We start from the raw sequence: 26,517 nt of genomic DNA, 5'->3' as shown, positions 1-26,517 counted from the left end.
CTTTTGAATCGAGATCAATTTACAGGTGCGCCCCTCTCTCGGGTGACTGACCGAAAGAGTGAAGACGTGAAACCATACATCACATCACCATTTTACATACCGCGACAATCTAAGCTCAAGATGTCCGACCTCACTCTGTCGTGCCACATGTAGCATCCAGCGCATCATCATACCCCCCTGCAATGGTTGTTGGCAAGATGGAAAACACGCCAAAAACCGGTGCAGTGCCCCTTGGATCTCCAAGAACCGCACCAAAACGCCGTTCACCGGAGAAAGTCCGTGGGCCGGCCCTGGCCCCGCTTATATGAGAGACGGACCCTCTGCTTCCCCGCGTCCCTAGAGCCAAGCCAACCAACGAACGCCGCAACTCGCTCCCCGCCTCTCCCTCCGAAACCGCGAGCGCCAGCGGGATCCATCGCAGGTTCGCAACCGAACGGACGGACGGACGGACGGCGCACACATGGGCATGGCCGGCGACGACTGGCGCTGCCGGAAGCACCCGCCCGTGCCCTGCGGCGGCGTGTGCCCGCACTGCCTCTGCGACCGCCTCCTCCGCCTCTGCCCCGACTGCGCGCGGACGCGCCCCTGCGCCTGCGCCTCCCCCTCCTCCCCGTCCTCCTCGGCCTCCTCCGCCTCCGTCGGCCGCGTCTGCAGCCTCATCGAGCGGGAGCGCCGGATCGGGCGCTCGCGGTCCGTGGCCGGCGGCGGCAGCGCCGACGAGAGGCGCCGGTCCAGGGTCTGGGGCTGGGCCTCGTTCCGGAAGCCCGCGGCCGGCAAGGGCATGGAGCTGGAGAGCGAGGAGGAGCGCCACGCCGCCGAGGACGCGGCGGCATTGGAGTTGGAGCGGTCGAGCTCCGCCTCCGCGGAGAAGCTGGCGCCCAAAACGGGCGGGTGGGGGCGGTTCCTGCCCGGCCCGATCAAGGCGCTGCGCCACCGCAAGTCGCGCGCTTCCGCCGGCGCCAGCGCCCGAGGCGACCGCCGGGAGGGCGTGAGGTGAGGTGAGATCGCCGGCCGGCGCGCGGCTAGGTCGTCTTCTTTCCGTGCCTGTTGTGATGATCCATGGATCTCGTTGGTTGGTGATCCTGTAACCCCGAGTCGTCCCGGCCCCTTCCTTCGGGCCTCGCCCGTGATTATACATAATAAAGTTGTGCATAGAATGTGTTAGCTGGTGATCCAATCCCGTTCTTCCCCAGCCTTGGAAATGGGGTTCCACAGTTCATTCTGGCTCAGGTTCAGCAATGGCGATCGATTTCTCAACTGATCTGTGCGAGGTTTCGAGGAGAATGCGTCCTGTAGCCGGCGTCGCCGCGGCAGCGTCTCTGGGCCGTCCTTTGCCAACAGTTTTGGCTGTTTGCGCGGGTTTCTGCATGCCGCCGTTCCGTCCGCGCCATCACCGTGGCGGCAGAGCACGGCGCGCACGCCACCGCCTCGTCATTTTCCGCTTGGGAAGGACCGATGGCGCTAGCCGAATGTGCGTGCGTGCCGATGGAGACGTCTCGCGAAGCTCTCTCTGTCTTGTGCACGTCCGCCGCGCGAAGCCGTTGTCCCGTTGGATGCCGACATGCGCGCCATGCCGTCGCGTGTCGCGCCCCGGGCGTGCCGACGTGGTCTGCTGGGACGGGTGGACATGGCCGGCCGGTGATCTGATATCTGCTGGCGGTGGCGTCGATACGCTCTGTTTCGACCGCTTCCGTGTGTGTGCGCGCGCGCGCACGGACGGACGGACTGCACGAGGCTGGGCCAGACGTGCTGGCATGCAGCGAAAGTACTCCGTGGTGACGTCCGGCCTGCATGCGTTCATGGTGACCACTCGTGCGCAGCGCACGCATGCTGATGCTCGCCCGTACCACGTCGTGAGCAGGCGGCCAGGCACCCCACACGCATGTACATTCCAGAGCGTCGATCAGCGTGTGAAAACAAGCAAGCCTGCTGCATGGGTCGAGCGATCTGTGCGTGCGCGTGCATGTCCTCCTATGCCAGGGCCCAGGGACGCTCGGATGGGCTCTGCATCTGCATCACTGAATGCGTCCCCTGTCTAAGCTGGCGCGCGTACAGTAGGAACGCCATAGAACAAAGTTTGCGTTTCTTCCTACACCACACGCCGTGACATTCATTGCTCTTTTTTTGGACAAATATTCATTGCTCTTAAACAGCCATATTGGAGAGCACCGTGTCGTGCTATCCGATCTGAGCGGCCCTGGTTTTGACATAAACATGCTAGTGGCCCTACAGGTATGTGCCAATCATGGAAGAGTCCAGAAAATGAGACAATGATGGCATGGTGCAGTTGATGCAAGTTTCCCGCACAATATAAGATTGCTACGGATCTTCCACGTACCAAAACTACTTTCTCCGTCCGAAAATACTTGTCATATTAGTGGATAATCTTTTCTTCGTGTCCAAACCGCGAAGTCAAAATCATCTTGCAGAATAATAAGAGGAAAACACCGCAAAATCGAATTTTACCTCACGAAACCGAGATTATCGCGCTTCTGCCCTGTAGGGAAAAGAAAAGCAGAGAGATACATGAGAAGGCCATGAACGGACAATCTCTACTTTGGTCGGTTCAACTCAGGTTGACTCCAATTACCCTACAATGCATGCTGGTTCTGAACATCATACCAGGTCCATGATGTCCAACCAACAGAGCAGTGCACGGCAAATCTCGCCATCGAAAGAGTTTTAAGATGTCCATTGTTTTTCACTGTCATGCGTTTGTATAAACCATGCTTAAAAGTGCCTGATCCCACTTCACTCATAACTATGAATAAGACTATTTCTATGTCAGAACCGAACCGAGAACTCAGAACCGCTCGATGCGACTTAAAGATTTGTGCAGTTGCAAAATGAGAAAAATATTGATCATATGGCTATAATTATTTCAAAGTTTGACTCGGACTTGATCACTCCATGGCTCTGCTATTTCCAAGGCGAAAATAATTTTTTTATTTCAATTTAGTATTTTCTAAAGTTTCTTTCTGTTTCCCAAAGCTTTCTTCACACATCAATCCTTTTTTTCTAAAATAAAAATAAAATAGATTCCGATGAAGTAGTTAACCTATTTAAAAAATCAATTCTCTTTTGCGGAAAAAACTAATTCAAATAAGTGTATGAGGTTCAATATCATAGTAGTTTTCTTGTACTAAGGCCAAGGAATCTGATCAAGAACTCATTGTGCCTTGAAAACAAAGCAAAACTGTTTGATAAAGAAGTTGCTTAGTAATATCATCGTGACTTTTGTAATCAATTGCGGGGGTTTAGTTTCGTGGATTTGATGCTTAAATATTGTTGATGGTGAAAAAATTTCATAGAAAAAAGAGGAAGATAAGCCACGGCTCCCTTCATTTAAAAATAATTGAAGTTCTAGTTCTCCTAAGTTAAACTAGCTTAAGTTTGATCAACTAAACAAAAGACGTGCTAAGATCTACAGTACAAACCAAATACACATAGTACGAAGATGTATTTCATAAAGAATCTCCTAATACTAATTTGCTGTTCTTTAAGTTAGTATGTTTTTCTACAGACTTAGGCAAACTTAAACAAGTTTGGCTTAGCACAAATCCGGAAAATTCAATTATTTTGAAACAGAGGCAGTTGAAGAAAAGGGCAAATCTTAGTTGGCGCCAGTGGGCGTCAGATAGTGGTTGCTCCGGTGCGAGGGCAGGCTGGCCCGGTTCGGGGCTTCGCTGCGCGCTTATGTTATCTGCTTCATTTTCTTTTGTTTTTATAGTGGTCCTTGTGTTTCAGTTTTTATCGGTTTTATATTTTATTTTTATTTTCTTTATGGGTTTCTTTATTTCTTTTTTATTATTGTTTCTGTTTTCATTTTCTGGATTCGATTTCTTCTTGTTTTTTATTTTTTGCAATTTATTTAAGTTTTTGTACTAAACATTAATATGAACTTTTTTGAATTGCACGTTGAAATTTTATTTAATATTCTGTGAAGTTTTTAGAATACTGTGACCATTGTGTAATACTGATAGAACTTTTTTCATATACAGTGAACTTTTTTTAATGTACGGTGTACATTTTCTAATACAGACTTATTTTTTAAACACACACTACTAAACGTTTTTTCTAATATAATTTCTTATTTTACATAAATATTTTATAGTTATTTAGATCTGTAAAAAACAGTCGTTTTTTGAGAAAAAGCAAACATTTTGTTTCATGAAAACCCCCGACATGAAAACCAAAAAAAACTATTCAAGTTAGACTCGCCTGAATGGGGCGGCCAATTTGCTCCTCGTTAAGGAGAAACCTTATCTACTTGAGAAACAGGTCCAGGGATGGATGGAAAAGGCACTTTCTGTAGGAGGTAAAGAAGTCTTAATTAAATTCGTCGCTCAAGCAATTCCAACTTATTCTATGGCATGTTTCAATCTTCCGTGAGGACTATGTCATCATATTAATGGGATCCTAAGAAAATTTTGGTGGGGATCAAAGAAGGGTGAGAGGAAAACAACTTGGGTGTCATGGGAAGTCATAACGCAACCCAAATTCATGGGAGGGATGGGTTTCCGTGATATTGAGCTTTTTAATTTGGCCTTACTTGCTCGCCAAGCTTGGCGTCTTCTACAGGACCCTACCTCTTTGAGCGCCCGTATTCTCAAGGTCGTCTACTACCCAACAAGCTCTATTCTTGATGCGGACTTGGGGAATTATCCCTCGCAGGTTTGGCGATCCATAGTGGAAGAAAGAGATACACTCAAGTTGGGACTTATTAAACGGATTGGAAATGGGGAAGACACCAATATTTGGCTTGATAATTGGATCCCTAGGGATTTTAAGCTGCGGCCAGTGTGCCCCAGGTCAGCAAACCCACCACAGAATGTTGCGGAACTTATTGACCACACCTCCGCTTCATGGGATGTAGCTAAATTGGAGGAACATTTTCTGGAGATGGATAAGGAGGAAATCTTGAATATTCCTCTTAGCTTGAGAGTATAGGAGGACTTTTGGTCATGGCACTATGATAACAAAGGAGTATTCACGGTAAGGTCGGCATACAGATTATTAGCCTCGAAACAACGGACAGATGGGTTAGAGCATATTCCGGGCCACTCTCATGTGGAGGCCGATAGGAAATCATGGGCAAAGTTATGCATGCAACGGTCAGGAACTTGCATGTGACATCCAGCGCGCTGAATATGAACAATCCGCCGGCTGCATGTACCCGCTGGCTGCCTCCATCTAACTACGATGCCAAGCTGAATGTGGACGGAGGCATCTCCAGGAGTGGCACCCGTGGTGCAACAGCAGTAGTCTGCCGGAACAAGCATGGCAAGTACCTTGGGGCCTCCGCAATCGTCTACGACGGCCTCGTCGACCCGGCGACGTTAGAAGCTCAAGCTTGTAATGAAGCCTTGGCCCTTGCCACTGATCTGCATATTGATTCTATCTGTATTGCTTCTGATTGCGCGGAAGTTGTCACGAACATTGAGAAGGGGGCTTTTTGCCGCTATGCTACCATCTTACGAGAGATAAATCACCGCCGAGCATCGTTTCGAGCACTCGAGGTCCTCCACGAGAAGCGTGAGCACAATGAAGCCCATTCGCTCGCGAAGGCGGCTTCCTCTCTTCCCGTTGGGCGCCATGTGTGGCTTTCTTTTTTGCTCGATTTAATTTGTATCCCTATGACCATTGATACTTAATAAAGATTACAGATTCTCGAAAAAAAAACTTGAGGGAGCTGCTATGTGTCGTTTCTAGTAGCAAGCAGTACGCGGACCTCACAAAAAAAAACAATACGCCAACCTAAAAAAAAAACTGTACGCATGTGTGTTTCTTTTCGTTTGTTATTGCTGTTGGTTCCATTTTAATTAAACCATGAACAAGGAAAAAATCATGAATTTTAAAAAATGTTCACGTGTTTAATTATTTTTTTCTTCAAATTGGAAAAAGTTTGAATTTATTAAATTGAAAATTGTTCACATATTTCAAAGAAATGTTCATGAATTTCAAAAAAAATTAGTGAATGATATTAAAAAACGTTCCATGATTTTTTTAAATATGCTCACGAGTTTTAAGAAAATATTCCCAAATGTATATAATTTCCATGAATTCAAAAATTACTTGTGTATTTGAAACAATACTAAAATATTTATAAATATTTTCATGACTTAATAGAATTATGTACTTGAAAAGAAAAAGGAAAAAAAGTAATGGTGCCAAAAAGAAAAACTTCTGAAACCTTCCTGAAAGTAGACAGAAGGTTTAAGAAGTTTCATGTACCTATATCACTGTAATGGGCAATGGCGCTGGTATTACTCGCAAGGAGCGATTTATAGTATTTTGCGTCTACTTGGTGCTAACGAGCGTCAAGGAGGAGGCCTCGATGAAAAACTATTGTTAGGCAGAGGAAAGCTTTGCCATTGCAGGGTGATTTGGAGCTCGAAATGAAAGTCTCCCCCCAAAAGAGAAAAATATCCCAAGAAAAAAGCTCGGGGTGAAGAGATGCAGCCGCCGATTTTCGTGAGCAGGCTTGTTCCCAACTTTTTTAACGCCAGTCGTTCAAATTATTCTTATTGGGTTTTTCTAGTTCGTGTTGCCAGCCCAAGATTCTTTAGTAACTAGGTGATACCCCACGCGTCGCAGCGGGGATTTGGTAAGGAGAAGAAATGTTGTGCAATGAAAAGGTATAAGCTCTATGGAGCAAAACATGGTAGGAAATCCATGACATTGATGGAAAGAAACATATTTGACACATCATAACATGGCATTGTAGGGGTATACAGTGGTGGGAAAAGAAATAATAACATGATATTGTAGAATATACACCGGTGGAAATCAATAAAGAGAATCCGTCTCCCATGAACTCTCTGTTGTTTGGTTTTAGACCAGCCTGCTTACGGTTGTAATCTTCTGTTTGTTGTTGCATGTTTGTAACTTCAACCCTGTAATTATTTCTTCTCCTACATCCATTGGCAACGCACCTGCTGTTTTCATTAAGAAAACAGGAAGAATTATTTTATTACAAACGATGAAAATAGTACTTAGTTTGTTATGATTAGACGACAGCTTCAGTCCCCTAACATGTAATAATCCAGATAACAAAAGTAGAGTAAATCTGTATCACCTACGCACATATAGTAAAATAGACTAAGAAAAGGGATACTGTCATAGTCAAAAAAAGAAAAAGGATACGGCCTATGTAAAACAAATGAAAAAATAGGGATGTGACCTTCAATATTGCATCACTTTCTCTTTTTCCTCTCCTCATTTGCAAGGGATATACATCAACTGGAAAATAAAAGCAAAACTGCTGAGTCCATCACCGAGGGCAAGTGTAGATTACCTTATAACTGAAGGTCACAGCTTGTACTTGAACTGAGTGTGTCGAGATTCGATATCCTCATTTACCGGTACTCACAGGTTCTGATTCAGGTTAAAAAATACCAACTATTATTCTCTGTTCCCCATCTTCAACGTACTGCATATGTTAGATTCGAGACGTTAACCTCTAGAATTGACGGATAAAATGAATATAATCAATCGTAGCCTAAATCCACAGGCATAAGAAAATAATTTAGAAACCAAGAGAGGTTGGGTTTTTCTTCAAAGAGCTAAGCAGCTTCCGATCCGGAGTGCAAGCTGGTGTTACGGCATATCTCTCTCATGGAAGTTTTGGTGATTGATGATAACATGTTTGCGGACTAATCTTGTGCTTTGAATTATTTACAGATTCTCCCCTGGCACGAGGCGCCTTCTTCCCCTCGGAGTGTATTTCAAGACGGTGTAGCTCTTTCGTTTCTTTCTCGGTGGACTAGTTGCGTAGAGGGCACCGTACTATCAAGAGGGGGTCCGCTGGGGTTTTGCATGGGTGGAATCATCACGTACACATCAGCTTCTCACCCTCCGAGCTTTTCCTATCCATTGAAGAGATCTCTCCTCTCTTCCTTGTCCTGTCTGGGTCTAAGCGGCAGTACCGCGCACCTAGCGGTAGTAGCGCTGAGAAGCCACAAGCGGCAGTACCGCTCCGCAGCGGTAGTACCGCCGTGGCTCCACAGCAGTAGTACCGCTGGGGGCCTGACACCTCCGCCTGGTCCTCAGCTTCTTTGAGAGATCCCTTCTCCCTCTCTCTCTCACCCCAGCGGTAGTACCGCACTGCCTGCGGTACTACGGCCGAAGGGTCACAAGCGGCAGTACCGCTTCACAGCGGTACTACCGCCCTTGACCTCACTGCCGTAGTACCGTTGGGCAGTTTGGCTCCTACCGCCTCGATTTGAGAGGTCTTTTTCTTGTGTCGGGTTTTGCGGCACTAGTCACGGTTGTAGTGGTGGTAGTACCGTTCCAGGAGCGGTAGTACCGCCCTACCACCGCGGAAGTACCGCATTTGGGTCCGTTCCCTACTTGTCTCCCCAGAGCGGCAGTACCGCTGGCTGGCGTGGCAGTACCGTTGTCCTGGCGGTAGTTCCGCCCCATCTCAGCGGTAGTACCGCCCTGTGCGGGGCTGGTTGGTGGGGGGCAACGGGATTGTTGCCCCCATTATAAAAGGGAGTCCCCTTCTTCCTTCTCACCTACCTCTTCTCTTCCCAAGCTCCATTTATTGCTCAAGCTCCATTAAATACTCCAAGCTTCATTTTCGCCCGATCTATCTCTCTAGCCAATCAAACTTGTTGATTTGCTCGGGAGTGGTTGAGAAGGCTCCGATCTACACTTCCATCAAGGGATTTTCGATTCCCCCACTCATACCTAGCGGATCTTGTTACTTTGGGTGTTTGAGCACCCTAGACGGTTGAGGTCACCTCGGAGCCATATTCCATTGTGGTGAAACTTCGTGGTCTTGTTGGGAGCCTCCGATTAAGTTGTGGAGATTGCCCCAACCTTGTTTGTAAAGATTCGGTCGCCGCCTTCAAGGGCACCAATAGTGGAATCACGGCATCTCGCATTGTGTGAGGGCGTGAGGAGAATACGGTGGCCCTAGTGGCTTCTTGGGGAGCATTGTGCCTCCACACCGCTCCAACGGAGACGTACTTCCCCTCAAAAGGAAGGAACTTCGGTAACACATCCTCGTCTTCACCGGATCCACTCTTGGTTATCTCTTACCTTTACTTGTGCAAGCTCTTTAGTGTTTCTACCCTTGCTTGCTTGTATGCTTGTTGTTATTGCATCATATAGGTTGCTCACCTAGTTGCACATCTAGACAACCTACTTTGATGCAAAGTTTAATTTGATAAAGAAAAGCTAAAAATTGGTAGTTGTCTATTCACCCCCCCCTCTAGTCAACCATATCGATCCTTTCAATTGGTATCAAAGCCTCATCTCTTTATTAAGGACTTTACCGTCCAAAGAGTATGGTTGATACCGTAGACTGTGTGGAGGAACACTCCGGTGTGAATCCGATCTCGTCTATGGGAGATGGGGGAACTTCGGTCTCTCGTGAGGAGTTCAATGTGGCCCTGGAGACATTGAAAACCTCCATGACGACCGAAGTTGAAAGCATATTTACTAAATTTCTTAAGGGGCTTAAACTATCCACCGCCCCGTTGAAAGTGGGTGATCCCGCCAACAAGGTGTCGGATGCTATCCCCGACAAGGGGGAAGCTAGTAGTGAAAAGGCTCCTTCTTCTAGTGGCAAGAATGGCACCGGCATCTTCGCCCATGTGGAACCACCACTTGTTTATGGTGGACCGGTTCCTTCCACTCATTTGAATCATGCTGGTCCTCCCCCTAAGATTGTGAAAAATGAGAATTTTGATTCTTGGGTTTACCGCTTTAAACGTCATTTAAATCATGTGAACACTAACCTTTGGAGAATCATTGAAGAAGGTTTCTATCCACATGATCCAAGCAACTTCACTCCTCGAGAAGCCGCGGACAATCAATTCAATGAGAATGCTCTCTTCATCATTCAAGATGCAATTCCACCCGAAGACCTACCTCATCTTCGTCCCTTCGCCTTGGCCAAAGATGCATGGTATTGTGTCGTGTCTCTCTACCGGGGAAGCACAAGCATTCAACGCTCCAACTATGAAGTGGTACAAGATGAGGCCGGTGAGTTTGCAATGAAGGAAGATGAAGAACCTCGTGAGCTTTATCGGAGAGTAACCAAACTCGCGGTCTCACTACGAGATCACGGGAGTAAGGACACGGATGACAATTGGATCAAGCGCAAATTCCTCAAGGTAATGATGCCCTACCACAAGGCCATGTCCTCCATCATTCATCAAGGACCGGACTTTCACACTTTGACCTCAAGCGAAGTGTTGGATGAGTTTGTGGCCATGAACATTTTGGACAAGACCGCCGACAATGCGGTGCTTCGTTCTCAACGGGCAAAGAAGCCTAACCTTGGTTTGAAGGCCAAGCTCACCGTGGAAGAAGAAGAAGAGGAAGAAGAGGAGAGCAACCCCGAAGATACGAAGTATGCATATCATGAACACATGGCACTTGCTTCAAGGCAATTTTGGAGCAAGAAAAACTCGAGGCCCAACTTTAGCAAAAACAACTCGAGTGGCACAAGGGGCAAGCAATGTGTAAGGACATGCTACAACTGCGGCAACGTGAGTCATTTCGTTGCGGAATGCCCGTATGAGAAGAGGGAAGACAATGGTGGCAAACTCATCCGAAAGGACAAGGTCAAGTCGTTCCCCAACAAGAACAACTTCACCAAGAAGACTCCTCCCAAGGCTTTGGTTGTGCAAGAAGAGTACAATGAGGATGATGATGATGATGAAGATGATGAGTCGGTTGCCATGGCCTCCGTTGCCATTGCAACAACGTCACGGGTGTCTCTCTTCGACTCACCCAACGTGAGCATCACCGCCAAGTGCCTCATGGCTAAAGCCACCAACAAGGTAACCTTCAACATAAAAACTACCATCATTAATCATCCTTCCCCAACGGATAGCATTAATGAACTTGAGGGAGCTAATGTGGAGGCTAACGAGTTTGAGGCCTTTATGGGCAAACTCAAGGGAAAATCCAAGAAGCACTTTGTTGCTCTCTTGAAACAACTTGATGAGGCCAATGACATGATCGAGGCTCACGAAGACACCATCTCTAAGATGGAAGGGCATAGTCGTGACTATGCCGATGAGATTTCGGATCTTTCCAATGCTCTTGAGGAAGAGCGTGGTCTTCGTTTGGCTCTTGAGGAGTCACACAACGTTGATCATGCTAAGTTAAAGAAAGATTATGATCATGCCCTCATTGTTTCTCATGTGCTAAATTCCGACAAGGCCAAACTCGGAGTTGATCTTGCTAGACTCAAAAAGGAGTTTGATATACTTGACAAGGCCCACAAGGCCTTGAAGGGTATTCACGCTAGTCTCAAGGAGTCTCATGATCAACTCCAAGTGAAGCTAACTAAGGAGAAAGCAACTTTTCCTCATATGGTTTTAATTGATAATGCAAATGCTACTAACCCGTGTTGTGAGCATATACATCTTGTTGAGGAAAATGCTAAGTTGAAGGAGCAACTTGAGAGAGGTCTTGCGACTTGCATACAAGGCAAGAAGAACCTCAACGATCTCTTGATCAACCAAAAGGGAGGTGTGGCCAAGGAAGGGGTTGGGTACGTGCCCGACTCCAAGAACAAGAAGAAGAATGACAAGACCAAACGACCTCCTCCCCTCATGCAAACCTTTGTGAGGGAGGGAGAGAGTGTCCCCGAGGAGAAGAAGAAGAACAATGTCAAGAAGGGCAATGTCACCCCTCCCAACAAAACCGGCGATTTTAATCCTTCTTATGTGTTATGCCGTGCTAGTGATGGGCATGTTTATGCAAAATTTGTTGGTTCTCTTCATGAGTATATTGAATGGTCTATTTGGATTCCTAAGACCCTTGTTACTAACATCAAAGGACCCATTACAAAATGGGTACCTAAAACCAAGCATTGATCTCTTGTAGGTGTTTTCTTCCGGTGGTGGATCATGGTTGCTCGATAGCGGAGCTACAAATCATATGACCGGAAGCAAGGACTTGGTGGTGGACGTGCACAAAGTTCCATCTATGCCCACCAATGTCGAGTGGGGTGACGCCTCATCCTCTAAGGTATTGGGACTTGGCAAGGTGGTCATCTCTCATGATCTCACGATCGAGAAGGTCATGCTTGTTGAGTCCCTTGCATACAATTTACTTTCCGTTCGTCAACTTGCAATCATGGGCTTCGCCACTTTCTTTGATATCGATACCGTGGCCCTCTTGTGGAGAAAGACTCTTAAAGTATCTTTTGTTGGGCATGTCGAGAACGGTCTATATGTGATTAACTTTTCGGAGCGACCCACTAAGACTGCGACATGCCTAATGGCTAAAGTTGATGTGGGATGGCTTTGGCATCGCCGTTTAGCCCATGTCAATATGAGATCTTTGCAAAGTCTCCTCAAGGGGGACCATGTCCATGGACTAACGAATGTTAGTTTTGTTAAAGATCGTGCTTGCAGTGCCTGTATTGAAGGAAAGCTGCATGAGAAGGCTCACCCTCCCACGACTATCATTTATTCAAAGAGGCTCTTGGAGCTCCTTCACATGGATCTTTTTGGGCCCCCATCCTTCGATAGTATTGGAGGTAGGAAGTATTGCTTGGTGATTGTAGATGACTACTTAAGGTACACGTGGGTGTATTTCTTCAAGAGGAAGAGCGAGACCCAACAAACCGTCATTGACTTTGCAAATGAAGCACAACGTCAACACAATGCAAAGATCTTGACAATAAGAAGTGACAACGGCACCGAGTTCAAGAACTACACCTTGGATGAATTTCTTAGTGATGAGGGAATCAAGCATCAATATTCCGCACCATACACCCCTCAACAAAACGGTGTTGCGGAGAGGAAGAACCGAACGTTGATGGATGCGGCAAGGACCATGATGGCGGAGTTCAAGTCTCCATACAACTTTTGGGCCGAAGCCATCAACACCGCGTGTCATGCATCCAATCGGCTCTACCTCCGCAAGGGCATGAACAAGACTCCATATGAGATACTCACCGGTAACAAGCCCAACCTCAAGTACTTCCGGGTATTCGGGTGTAAGTGTTTCATTCTCAAGAAAGGTGTTCGGTTGTCTAAATTTGAGGCTAGAGCTTATGAGGGCATATTCGTTGGTTATGCTACAAACTCTCATGCTTACCGTGTCCTCAATAAATCCACGGGACTTATTGAGGAGACGTGTAACGTGGAGTTTGATGAGAATAACGGCTCCCAAGTGGAGCAAAGTGGCACTTGTGATGTAGGTGATGAAATTCCTCCTCAAGCCATAAGAAGATTGGGTGTTGGTTTCATCCTACCCATTGAGGAACCCCTTGTGGCCGAAGAAGAAGGACAATGCTCCACTCAAATGGAGCCATCACCAACCCAAGGCCCACACGCTTCCGAAGAACAAAGTGAAGGCCCTCAGCCTCATGAACAAGACCAAGGGCAAGATCATACTCAAGACGGTGTTGACACACCAAGTGATGCCCAAGGTCAAGTTCTCTCCCCCGAGCAAGTTCAAGATCAAGAACAAGCTCATGACGGCGCTCAAGATGATCAAGTAACCGCTCCTCAACTCGCCACCGAGGAGGAATTAGAGCGTCGTGCCGTCAAGGTTGCTTCCAAGCTCTCTACCAAGGATCATCTCATAACGAATGTGCTTGGAAGCTTAAGAAAGGGGGTAAGCACTCGTAGACAATTAGCAAATTATTGTGAGCATCACGTGTTTGTCTCTTGTGTGGAACTCCATAAGGTCTATGAGGCGCTAGAAGATCCGGATTGGCTCAATGCCATGCACGAAGAACTCAACAACTTCGAGCGCAACAAAGTGTGGAGATTGGTGCCAAGGCCAACGGGGAACCACAATGTCATTGGAACCAAGTGGATATTCAAGAACAAGCAATATGCCCATGGGATTATCATTCGCAACAAGGCTCGTTTGGTAGCACAAGGCTACTCCCAAGTCGAGGGTATCGACTACGGTGAAACCTTTGCTCCCGTTGCTCGTCTTGAATCCATTCGCATGTTGATTGCATATGCTTCTCATCATAACTTTAAGTTACAACAAATGGATGTGAAGAGTGCTTTTATTAATGGTCCCATTAATGAATTGGTTTACGTCAAGCAACCCCCCGGGTTCGAGGATCCCTACTTTCCCGATCATGTGTATCAACTCGATAAGGCACTCTATGGCCTTAAACAAGCCCCACGTGCGTGGTATGACCACCTTACTGAGTTGTTACAAGACCGTGGTTTTGAAGTTGGGCTAATCGACCCCACTATTTTTACTAAGAAGGTCAAAGGGGAGTTGTTTGTGTGCCATTGTATGTTGATGATATTATCTTTGGTTCTCCTAACAAAGCTTTCAATGAGGAATTTGCCGCTTTCATGACCTCAAAGTTCGAGATGTCCTCCATGGGAGAGTTGAAGTTCTTTCTAGGGTTCGAAGTGAAGCAAAGAAGAGAAGGAACCTTCATCAATCAATCCAAATACACTCAAGACATGCTCAAGAGATTCAAGCTAAGTGACGTCAAGCCGGCCTCCACTCCAATGCCCACCAAGTGCCAACTTGACTTAGATCCCAATGGTAAAGTGGTGGATGAAAAGGTATATCGTTCCATGATTGGATCCTTTATTTACCTTTGTGCATCTAGACCGGACATCATGTTGAGTGTGAGAATTTGTGCACGATTTCAAGCTGCACCTAAGGAAAGTCACTTTGTGGCGGTCAAACGGATCTTTCGATATTTGGCTCGTACCCCAAACTTTGTCTTATGGTACCCAAGAGGATCAAACTTCAAGCTTGTAGGGTACTCGGATTCCGATTGGGCGGGAGACAAAGTGGATAGAAAGTCCACTTCCGGAGGGTGCCAATTCCTTGGTTGCTCTTTGGTAAGTTGGTCTTCCAAAAAGCAAAGTTGTGTGTCTCTCTCGTCCACTGAGGCGGAGTATGTTGCCGCCGGTAGTTGTTGTGCACAACTTCTATGGATGAGGCAAACTTTAAAGGATTACGGTGTCACTTGTGACAAAGTGCCTCTTTGGTGTGACAATGAAAGTGCCATCAAGATTTCTCTCAACCCAGTGCAACACTTCAAGACGAAGCATATTGAGATCCGGTATCACTTCATCCGGGATCACATTAGGCGAGGAGAGATCGAGCTCAACTATGTCAACACTCATGACAACCTTGCAGATATTTTCACGAAGCCCTTGGATGAAGCAAGATTTCGCGAGTTAAGGCATGAGCTAAATATCATTGATTCGAGCAATGTGGCTTGAACCCGTGCACACCCTACCACGCTCAATTTATTGTCTAGTTTAGGTGTAGGCATGGACATAGGGGGAGTGTTATTCTCTCAATGAGCTCTCCCTCCCCCCATTATGCATAAATTGTTCAAGTCTTTCACTTTAGCCATTGTTGATGGCACTTGTGCTTAAAAGACGAGTTTTGGTCATGGGCCCAAGGTTAAAATCTTCGCGGTGCCATACCTTTTGACTCAAACATAAGTGGCCTCGGCCACCGCCCTCGTGTGAAGAGGTGTGTCTTGGTCGTTTGCTGGTGTGTTTGCTGTTTTTGTCGTTTCGTCGAGCTAAAGCCGTGTCTGTTTAGTTGCCGTGGCATGCTGGGCGGTACTACCGCTGGTGGTGCGCGGTACTACCGCTCGTAAGCGGTACTACCGCCCCCCAGCATGGTACTACCGCTGGGGGACGAGAACAGGGGGTTAAGTCGGGGGCAGGGGGAGGTTTATTCTCCCCCATACCCATTCACTTCGCCCCTCTTTTCTCTTCGTCTCTCCAGCCTCCTCTCGCCGCGGGAAGGCTCCGGCGGATCTCCGTCTCCGGGGCGTCCCTCTCCATTTTCTTTGGTGGAGTCAATCCCCACCTCGTCCTCTTGCCATGGATGCCGGTATTGCCCCCATTCCTTCTTTCGTTGTGTCTCTTTTTCAGTTCTTGTTTCTTAGGGGAAATGGTGGTTGCATCTCTAGATTTTTGGCTAAATCTAGGCTTGAGTTGGTTGGAGAAGGTAACTAGACTATCTCGATCAGAGTTTGGTAGGATTATTTTTGAATTTGGTAGGCCGGTAATGCCGGATCTGACTGCGGTAGTAAGAACCCGCTGTTTCACCGCCTCGTGCTATATGAAATTGCTGTTTCTCCGCCTCAAGTAGTACTGCCGCTCCTCTTGGAGCGGTACTACCGCTTGACCTAGAGCGGTACTACCGCTCCCTTTGGGACGGTACTACCGCTTGGGGCGGTACTACCGCGGGCAGGTCATGGTACTACCGCTGAATGCCAATTTCCATTATTTTCCTGCCTTACCTTGATCTTTTGTTGAGTTTGTTGGCTTATGCTCGTTCTTTCTGGTTGTTCTGCGTGTTCTTGTGTTTGGCTCCAGGTGATGACCTTTCCGAGCAGCAAGGTCGCCGTATCAACCCCGGGCGTGCCACATCAAAACGCTACCGCACCTCAGAGCCAGCCAGTGGTTCCTCGAGCACCCAACCACCTCCAACAAGTGCATCTGCAAGTGTTCCTCCACCTCCTCAGCAATCGAAGCGAGCCGCCAACAAGCCAAAAGGGAAGATTGTGATTGAGATGACCAACAAGGAGTTTTGGGAGAAGCGTCGCCGCAACCCCTATATGGTGGACCAAGAACCCACTTTGGCCAACCGCCCGTTCTGGAACCGTTTTCAGTTTGCCATCTACTTTGATGTGATCAAGGCCAAGAAGAATCTTTTTGTTGATGTTCGCTCCATTGACACTGATGCTATGGAGAAGGATCCGGAGTACTTTGGCGAAACTCTTCAGATGTGCACTCAGCTAAACATTCTCAGGATCATGCAATTCAACAAGGATTTCGATGCGGATTTGGTGGCTCAATTCTATGCCACCGTCCATCTTGGGACGGATGTCGACAGGACTCTGACATGGATGACCAATGGCAAGCTGCTTTCTGTCAAGTGGAAGGCTTTCATGGAGTTACTTGATGTGGTGGATACCGGGCTTGAGACTCCTGTTGGTTTCCGTCCTCACCGCAATGCTACATCCACCCACAAGCAAGCCCTTTGGCCCTACTGCACTGTGAAGGTTCACCCAGTAACTGAGAAGAAGACCTATGATCTGTCTCCGTATCTGGACATTCTTCATCGCATATTTCATAAGACTCTCTTCCCTCGAATCGGGAATCTGGATATGGTCCACTCTTACCTCGTGGACATGCTCCTTTTCTGTCAGCATGAGAAGGAAGCAAGCACTGGAGAGAGCCTGAATATCTCTCATGTCATGTGGTCTGAACTTCTATCTGCCGTGTCTGAGCGCAAGTGTCCTATCTATGGTCCATTCATCATGAGGCTCATTGAGAGGGCCTGGGCACAGACTTATCCCAGAGTGCTGCTAGAGACTGGAGACTTGGTTTTTCATGAGATCAAGCGTCTGAGAAAGAAGGACAACTGGACAGCGCCTCACACAGGGGGTCCATCTGCTACTGCTGCCACAGGGGGCCCGTCTGCTGCTGCTGCCATGGGGACCGAGGGTGAGGCTGCTACTGATGCTCATGAGGAGGACTTTGGGCCCTCTAGTGCAGAACCGTCGTGGGCACAGAAGTTTAAGCGCAAGATGAAGAAGCTTTTCTGCATGGAGTCCCATGGTCAGTACATGACTCATGTGGCGGAGAAGCATGCCAGGACGCGCCACAAGGAGCTCATGCGTCAGATGGGAGCAACAGTTGCCAGTGGGTCTGAGGGTCAGATCACTGAAGAGGAGGACTGGATTCATCAGAATTGCCACTGGACCGACTCTGATGCCGAGCAGTTTTCCACCCACGATGAAGATGCAGAGATGTGATGTTCGAGATCTTCCTCCTCCCATCACCTGGAGTCGTAGTGTCACTCTTTGCCCCTTTTGGTGTCTCGCTGCCAAAGAGGAAGAGAGTGTAGGGATTTGCTTCTTGTGTCGTGCTTTGAGTCGTCTTGTGTTTTCTTGTGTGTTCCTTCTTTGGTTTGGTTTGGTGTGAGACCTAAGTTCTAGTCATATGGTGTAAGACATATGCTCCCTATCGCTACCTTATTACTTATGTCATTTCAGAGTACTGTAGTTTATTGTGAGATGCATGCTTGTCCTGTTTACTCACTTCTCTCATATATATTGTGCTTAGTATTGTTGGACTATAAAATATAGGGGGAGTGTTGATCCGAATATGTGTGTCGTGCCATCTCTAGGTGCACACATTCTGGGGGAGCCCGTCTATATTTTGTAGTTCTTAGTTTTCTTCGTTTCATTTCTTTTTCTTGCGCAAATCCCTAATTGTTATCAATCCACCAAAAAGAGGGAGATTGTTACGGCATATCTCTCTCAAGGTAGTTTTGGTGATTGATGACAACATGTTTGCGGACTAATCTTGTGCTTTGAATTATTCACAGATTCTCCCCTGGCACGAGGCGCCTTCTTCCCCTCGGAGTGTATTTCAAGACGGTGTAGCTCTTTCGTTTCTTTCTCGGTGGACTAGTTGCGTAGAGGGCACCGTACTATCAAGAGGGGGTCCGCTGGGGTTTTACATGAGTGGAATCATCACGTACACATCAGCTTCTTATCCTCCGAGCTTTTCCTGTCCATTGAAGAGATCTCTCCTCTTTTCCTTGTCCTGTCTGGGTCTAAGCGGCAGTACCACGCACCCAGCGGTAGTACCGCTGAGAAGCCACAAGCGGCAGTACCGCTCCGCAGTGGTAGTACCGCCGTGGCTCCACAGCAGTAGTACCGCTGGGGGCCTGGCACCTCCGCCTGGTCCTCAGCTTCTTTGAGAGATCCCTTCTCCCTCTCTCTCTCACCCCAGCGGTAGTACCGCACTGCCTGCGGTACTACGGCCGAAGGGTCACAAGCGGCAGTACCGCTCCACAGCGGTACTACCGCCCTTGACCCCACTGCCGTAGTACCGTTGGGCAGTCTGGCTCCTACCGCCTCGATTCGAGAGGTCTTTTTCTCGTGTCGGGTTTTGCGGCACTAGTCACGGTTGTAGTGGCGGTAGTACCGTTCCAGGAGCGGTAGTACCGCCCTACCACCGCGGAAGTACCGCAATTGGGTCCGTTCCCTACTTGTCTCCCCAGAGCGGCAGTACCGCTGGCTGGCGCGGCAGTACCGTTGTCCTGGCGGTAGTACCGCCCTGTGTGGGGCTGGTTGGTGGGGGGCAATGGGATTGTTGCCCCCACTATAAAAGGGAGTCCCCTTCTTTCTTCTCACCTACCTCTTCTCTTCCCAAACTCCATTTATTGCTCAAGCTCCATTAAATACTCCAAGCTTCATTTTCGCCCGATCTATCTCTCTAGCCAATCAAACTTGTTGATTTGCTCGGGAGTGGTTGAGAAGGCTCCAATCTACACTTCCACCAAGGGATTTTCGATTCCCCCACTCATCCCTAGCGGATCTTGTTACTCTTGGGTGTTTGAGCATCCTAGACGGTTGAGGTCACCTTGGAGCCATATTCCATTGCGGTGAAGCTTCATGGTCTTGTTGGGAGCCTCCGATTAAGTTGTGGAGATTGTCCCAACCTTGTTTGTAAAGGTTCGGTCGCCGCCTTCAAGGGCACCAATAGTGGAATCACGGCAGCTCGCATTGTGTGAGGGCGTGAGGAGAATACGGTGGCCCTAGTGGCTTCTTGGGGAGCATTGTGCCTCCACACCGCTCCAACGAAGACGTACTTCCCCTCAAAAGGAAGGAACTTCGGTAACACATCCTCGTCTTCACCGGATCCACTCTTGGTTATCTCTTACCTTTACTTGTGCAAACTCTTTAGTGTTTCTACCCTTGCTTGCTTGTATGCTTGTTGTTATTGCATCATATAGGTTGCTCACCTAGTTGCACATCTAGACAACCTACTTTGATGCAAAGTTTAATTTGGTAAAGAAAAGCTAAAAATTGGTAGTTGCCTATTCACCCCCCCTCTAGTCAACCATATCGATCCTTTCAGCTGGCAAATTCAAAAATCATAAACTCAAGGATATGAAAAACTGATGGTGGATGAAAATAGTGAGCATGCACCTACCGGAGTGGAGGGTTGGAGTCTGGTTCGCAGAGTAGAACGCGAGCGGCCGTGTGGTGTGGGTAAAGAAGAAGAAGGCGCCCGCTCGCATTTGTAGGGCTAGGTAGCGAGGGGTGATGAATGCTGCCGTTTCATGGGAAGTACTGGTTGCCGTTTCATGGTGGCGATCGGAAGAGAGAGCGACGGCGACGACTGGAAGGGAGAGCGCCGATGGCAGCGGAAGAGAAGACGAAGTGACGAACCCTAGTGTGATTAGACGGGCCAACACCAAGACAAACACACAGGCAGCCAGATGTGTGCGTTTTGGGAGCTAGCCCAACTATTGGGCCACGCAGCCCATGAGCAAGAACGTGGGGAAACGCTGTGCAGTTTCTCTCTCGAGTAGTCTGTCGTGCGGGTGCAGCGGAAAATCGTGCATGCGGGATGCGGCAGCGTAGGATTAGGGGTGATGTGGCTGCACGAGAAGCTAGGAAAATCATTTAGTGGGGGGCTCCTATTTAGATATAGAAGATGAATTAAAATTATCGTAGCACTATTGTTCTACGGCTCATAGCTTCAAAAAATCTTAGATTTTTCTGTTTTTCTTGCGGTGGAAACAATCAACAAGTGACGGCAGCACACATTTCGTAAGCTAATGACATCAGCACGCCGTTAATCAAGTCGCACATCTTTTTTTTGAGAGAGCAAAGACTGCTTTATTACTCAAATGACATGGGCACTATCGCCCGATACAATCGCAGCAAGTTCAGCTGGTACATCATCGTCATACACAAAGACATCCCCAAGACTGGAGCTTAAACCTACCTTGGCTAAGTAGTGAGCTGCATGATTCACCTCACGGGGACAATGTATGATCTCGCACGTTGAGAACCACAAGTTCCTATGGACCTTGATGTCTTCAATCAGCTGCGCCTCCCTGGAAAAGTCTGACTTTCTTCGGTTCAGCGCCTGCACTACTAGCAAAGCATCCGTCTCAACCTGCATCCTCACCACTCCCAATTCGGCACCCACTCCAATCGCCATCTCCACAGCTCGAAGCTCCGCACCAAAGGAGCCAAAAACCTGGGGAATCCGTCCCGCCCTGGCTGCAATGATTTCGCCTTGGCTGTTTCTTGCTACCGCACCCCACGCTGCCACTTGTTGATCAGAGACAAAAGCTGCATCCACATTGAATTTAATCATGTCAGCTGGTGGTGGCGCCCACCGCACATCCTCCCTTGTACTTGGTGGTTGTTTTTTTTGCATAACACCCCTGATATTCCCTCGCAGTGCATGCAGCCCTATACACAAAATCCTGAGTCTCGAGCGGCTTCTCCCCTTCTCTGATCTTGTTCCTCTGTGTCCACCACAGCCACCACATGATGATTATTTGCATCCGCTGCTCCTCTGGAAGCTTCCACAACTCATCCACCGTTTCAGTTATACTATCCAAGTTGCCAGCTTGACCCGGATGTGCTCCGCCCTCATTTCCTGCCATACCGGCTTGATCTCCCTACACTGAACGAATAGGTGTTTCCCCGATTCTGGGCTGGAGTTGCATACAAGGCATCTGTGGTCCTCAATCTTTACTCCCCTTCTCTGTAAAATGTCTCTGGTCGCTAGCGTGTTGTGAGCACACCTCCACAGAAAATGCTTTATTGACCCCGGTCACGGCATTCTCCTCCTCTTCCATCTCACATCTCCTTCATCGTTCAGATTACCTTCCTCTGGGGTATGTGTCGGGCCATCATTTCCTTCATTTTCCATGATTGCTCGGTGTAACTTGTAGGCTTGTTTCACAGAAAACTCTCCCTTTGTATCAAAATGCCATGCATGGAAATCCTCTGCACCCTCCTGTAGCGGCATTTTCAATATTAACTCTGCATCCTCCTCTCAGAAAGTGTCGTTAACTAACTCGTCATCCCACTGTCCAGTAGCCGGATCAATTAGGTCCAAGACCCTGGTCAGGATATTGGCCCCTTTCGGTGTAATAACTCTACGTGTCCACGCTCGTGGTATCCACGGATCCTTCCAGATGTCAACATTCACGCCAAAGGCAAGAAGAGACACCGAGATCAAACGCCCACGGGACACACAGCTTATAACTTAACTAAGTAGACTGCAAATGTTAAGCGGTACGGATTCGTCAAGTGACTGGCATTGGCACGAGCAGTGAACTACTAGGAGTACATAAATCACAGACGTGCAGAAAATCGGATGCGGAAATGCATGTGCAAGTCGTGCCCACCTGACAACTACTGGAATTACGGACTGTCACACCTCGGCATGCATCAAAGACGATCAAACACGATCAGGCCGGTCCGTCGGCGCAGCTATCTGAGCACGGCGAAGCCTCCGAGCGCGGCGACGAGCACGAGCGGGACGACGGAGGCCCAGAGCACCACCTTCGCCTTGCCGCGCCGGCCGCGCGGGTCGCCGGCGACCCAGAAGCCCGTGGCCACCTCCAGCGCGGCGAAGACGACGACGGCGGCGAGGATGACGTAGTAGGCGGCGACGAACGGGCCGTCGAGCAGGAAGACGCCGGCCGGGGCCCTGAAGAAGGCGAGGTACAGAGCGGCCGAGGACTTGGCGACGCCGCCGCCGACCAGGGCGCGCTGCAGCTTCGCGTCGTCGTGCACGGCGTCGACCATGCCCGCGGCGGGCGCGTGCGGCAGCGGGTCCGGCATCTCGATGCTCACGCAGTCCATCGCTTGCTTGTCAGTGTGCTCTCTCGGCTCGCTCTGGATTTTGGGAGAGGGTGAGGTAGAATGTGTGCTCGTTTATATAGGCCATGCGTGACCGCAGGGGAAGCCCGATGCCGGCACAGCCCGAGGCCGTGCCCGACCCCGGCAGTCTGGTGTGCATGTTGACTTTTGGTCAATCAAGCATTTTCTTTGGTGTGAGAGAGAGAGAGAGAGAAAGCAGAGGACTGATTGATCGGGCTGGCCCGGAGTTGAGCGGCCGTGCCCGTGGCGTTCCCGTGGCCGAGCCCGAGGCTACCACTAGGCAACGGAATGGGAAATAATTTATGATGATTTAGCCAAGCAAACGGTGTCGTGTTGTGAGAGTGATGGAAAAGCTTCCATGCAGCGTCATGTGAAGGCGCTGGCTGGGATGCCGAGTCGGCGATGCTGCCGATGCCCGATACGGAAGTGCGGGACTCCGCACAGCAGACCTGCAAGGACCCTCGCCACGCCCACGCCACGACCACGGCACGCACCAGACAACCACCTGTCGGCCCCGCCCCGGTGCGGGATCCCGTTGATCCAATTTCCTGTCGGAAACCCGCTTCTGGATCGCCTCCGTGTCCGAGCCCGGTGCGGAAGTGAATTCCGCGCAGCAGACCTGCAGGGACCCACGGCACGCACTAGACAACCACCCGTCGGCTCCGCCCCGCCCCGGTGCGGGATTCCGTTGATCCAGGAGGTAAAAGCATCCCAAATACTCTAACTTGTATAAAATATGATGATTTAGTCCTAAACTTGCAAAATACAATTTCACCATATCCCAACTTGCATTGAATGTGATGATTTAGTCTCCGGCCTATCACAGCTCGAGGTCGTCGCCCACACTTTTGCATGAAACACCCTGCTGTCTTCTCTAATTAACTCGCAATACTGGATGTTAAGTGCAGTTAACTGCATATCTCCCTGTGGCTGGCGCTGGGCCACCGAACCTACCCGACCACGATGCAGGAGCTCTGGGACGACGCGCTCACCCTCAACGCCATGGTCCGGCAGCTCATCGCCGCCTGGTTCTCCCGTCGGCACACCCGCTTCAAGAAGCGCTCGGCCGACTACCACGGCCGCGCCGCCGACCTTGTCCACGGTCTCCGCGGCACGGCCGTCTCGAGGAGGCATCCGCTCAAGGGCCAGGCCCGCGTCGCTGCGCTCCCTCGCCTCCACCCACCAGTCCGTGACCAAGGCCACAGCCGAGGCCGGCGGCGTGTCGCTTCTTGACCTCGCTTCCGGCTGGAGACGGTGGCGACTGGCGAGCCTGAGCCTCTTGGTCGGCTCCATGCGCCTGGTCCGGGACAAGCGGCACCAGGACGGTGTGGCCGCTGGGCTAGAGGTGCTCAATTCCATCTGCGCCGTCCGCCGTGCACAGGCCGGCCAGGAGTATGATTGTCAGCACTGGTGCGGTGCAGCAGCTCGCCTCAGTCCCTGAGGGCAGGACGGCTCTCAAGGATTGCCCGAGGACGATACCCAACGTCGTTCGATTGCTGATGAGGGTGTCCGAGGCCTGCACGCAGCGCGCCCTGTCGATGCTGTGGGTGGTGTGCAGGATGGTGCCTGAGGAGTCCGCGCCCACTGCCCTGGAGGTCGGACTGGCCGCCAAGCTTCTGCTGGTGATCCAAAGCGGGTGCGGGCCGGAGCTGAAGCAGCAAGCCTCGGAGTTGCTCAAGCTTTGCACCATGCACTGCATGTCCACCGTCTTCCTCGTGAAATGCAAGCTCACCAAGACAATTCAGTGAGAAGAGACCGGGACATAGCCCTTCTGGTTGTGATTTGAGTCGATGATGCTGTTCCTCGTGGTTAGTCTCGCATAATCTGGATTGGGGAATGGATGAGAGAAGCAAATTGCTGCTGGATGAAGGCCTGTGTGTAGATAAACTCGGCAATTGGCCGAACTTGCTATGTCATTTGAAGACATGGGAGGGAGTGGGTGAATGCATCGCCCTGCCCATCGACATGAAGCTTCCATCGAGCAGCAATGCGGCGTAAGCAGCGCCCGAGTGGGTGGCAGGCCGGCGGCCGGATGTACATGCAAATTGGTGTGAGTTTGGTCAGCTCAATAAGCACTCAAGGGCTGGGTTATGGTAAGTACAGCCAGTTTTGCGATCAGTAGCTGAGAATTCAGCGAAGGCCTGCAATTTTAGATTTTTGGCAATGTGGGAGGCTGTCAGGGCTGTAGTAGTTCTTCCTTTTCTTTCTTCTCCTGGGTTTTCGGTGTAATTGGTGATATAAATTGGGTAGAATTGTATACAGTACTGCTGCTTCACAGTTCAGAGCTCGAGTGCACATTGCCGTGGCTAGGGAAAGCTTTTGAGTTCTTCCTGCATCTTGGATTGTTTGATTCTCCGATCAAATTTGGGAAGCGTACACTTTGCCTATAGCTTGTACCACTACGGATAGCTTGAGGAAGCGTCGCTGGTGATGAAATCGGAACAGTTGAAACTTGAAAGATTTGGCTCCGTGTCTTGTTGTGCCGGAATTTCTGCTCACCCTATCTCGTGTACTACATGTATCATGTTCCAGTCGCAGCTTTAGTTTCTGGCTTATTCAGTGTATTGGGCAACCAATTGTTCCATATACTATATTAGCATTGCTTACTTGACGTAGATTGTGGCATGTTTAGATAGATTCCTGCATTCTCTGTGTCTGTATCCTGGCAACGCAAGTATTGCAATTCATATCAGAGGGTCCTCGGTCCTGCCCTCCGACTCCAGTCAGCAAGGACAAATAAAGACATCTGCGCTTTGTGGGTTAATTAGAGAAGACGGCAGGGTGTTTCATGCAAAAGTGCGGGCGACGACCGGTCAAGCCACCTGGCTACCACTTGTCGAGCTGTGATAGGCCGGGGACTAAATCATCACATCCAGTGCAAGTTGGGGTATGATGAAAATGCATTTTACAAGTTTGGGACTAAATCATCACATTTCATGCAAGTTAGGGTACTTGGGATGCTTTTACCTCTTGATCCAGTGGCCTATCCGGAAACCCGCTTCTGGATCAACTCCGTGTCCGAGCCCCCACCTCCGATCCTTTTTACTCTGCATATTAGGTTTGTCCGAAATCAATCTCATCCAACTTTGATCAAGTTTATATAAAAAATTATAGACATTCACATAACAACACCAATATCATTAGATTCATCTTGAAATATATTTTCATACTATATTTATTAGATATTATAGATGCTAATAATTTTTAATATAAATTTGGTCAAACTTAGCAAAGTTTGATTTTCGGCAAATTCAATGTGCAGAGTAAAAAGGACCGGAGGGAGTACTATCTCCCTCCTCGTTTATTAGCCTTCATTGTAATTAGTGCTAAATTCATTTAACTATAAATTTAATTAACAAAATGTTTATGTATGTCACAAAAATTATTTCATTGAAAACTATGTTCACATACGAATCCGACGATATAATTTTTATTGACATGTACTAATATTTTGTTAGTTAAATCTTTGGTTATAATTCAGCATAAATTATAAAGAGGATCAATAAATCGGGATGGAAGTAGTACTAGTATTTGAAATAGGACGGGTCTAGAAGGTGCTCACGCGCCACATAGTGCTCCCAAGCGGCCGCTAAAAAAGGAAATCACCTTCCCCTTGCCCATGAAAGGAATAGACAATCTAGTTTTTTTTCTATAAGAGCAACTCTAAAGGGCCGACTCATTTTGTTCGTTTGGATCATCCGGATGTAAAACTTGGCCCAACGGGGCGACCCAAACGGACGTCCGTATCCACTGCTGTCCGTCGCCGACCCAAACTTGACCCAAATCTGGGAACAAATGGGTACGAAGCGGACGCACTCGTCGCTCGCTCGCTGCCGCCCGTGTCCGCCCCGGTCCTACCTACCAGCGAC

The 26,517-nt window shown here is 48.8% G+C and overlaps 1 protein-coding gene and 1 pseudogene across 1 annotated transcript; both read left to right on the top strand.

Moving 5' to 3' along the window:
* The first annotated feature begins 230 nt into the window (after nt 1–230).
* Nucleotides 231–1,194, top strand: LOC125534013. The gene has a single exon (XM_048697320.1). It carries the CDS (start codon nt 461–463, stop codon nt 995–997), a length of 537 nt encoding a protein of 178 aa, XP_048553277.1. The 5' UTR covers nt 231–460; the 3' UTR covers nt 998–1,194.
* A 22,372-nt stretch (nt 1,195–23,566) lies between these two features.
* Nucleotides 23,567–24,930, top strand: LOC125537805 (annotated as a pseudogene).
* Nucleotides 24,931–26,517: the final 1,587 nt, after the last annotated feature.

This window comes from Triticum urartu, chromosome 2, assembly GCF_003073215.2.
Source record: "Triticum urartu cultivar G1812 chromosome 2, Tu2.1, whole genome shotgun sequence".
NCBI classification, from domain to species: Eukaryota; Viridiplantae; Streptophyta; class Magnoliopsida; order Poales; family Poaceae; genus Triticum; species Triticum urartu.
This window is presented reverse-complemented; position numbering and strand designations above follow the sequence as displayed.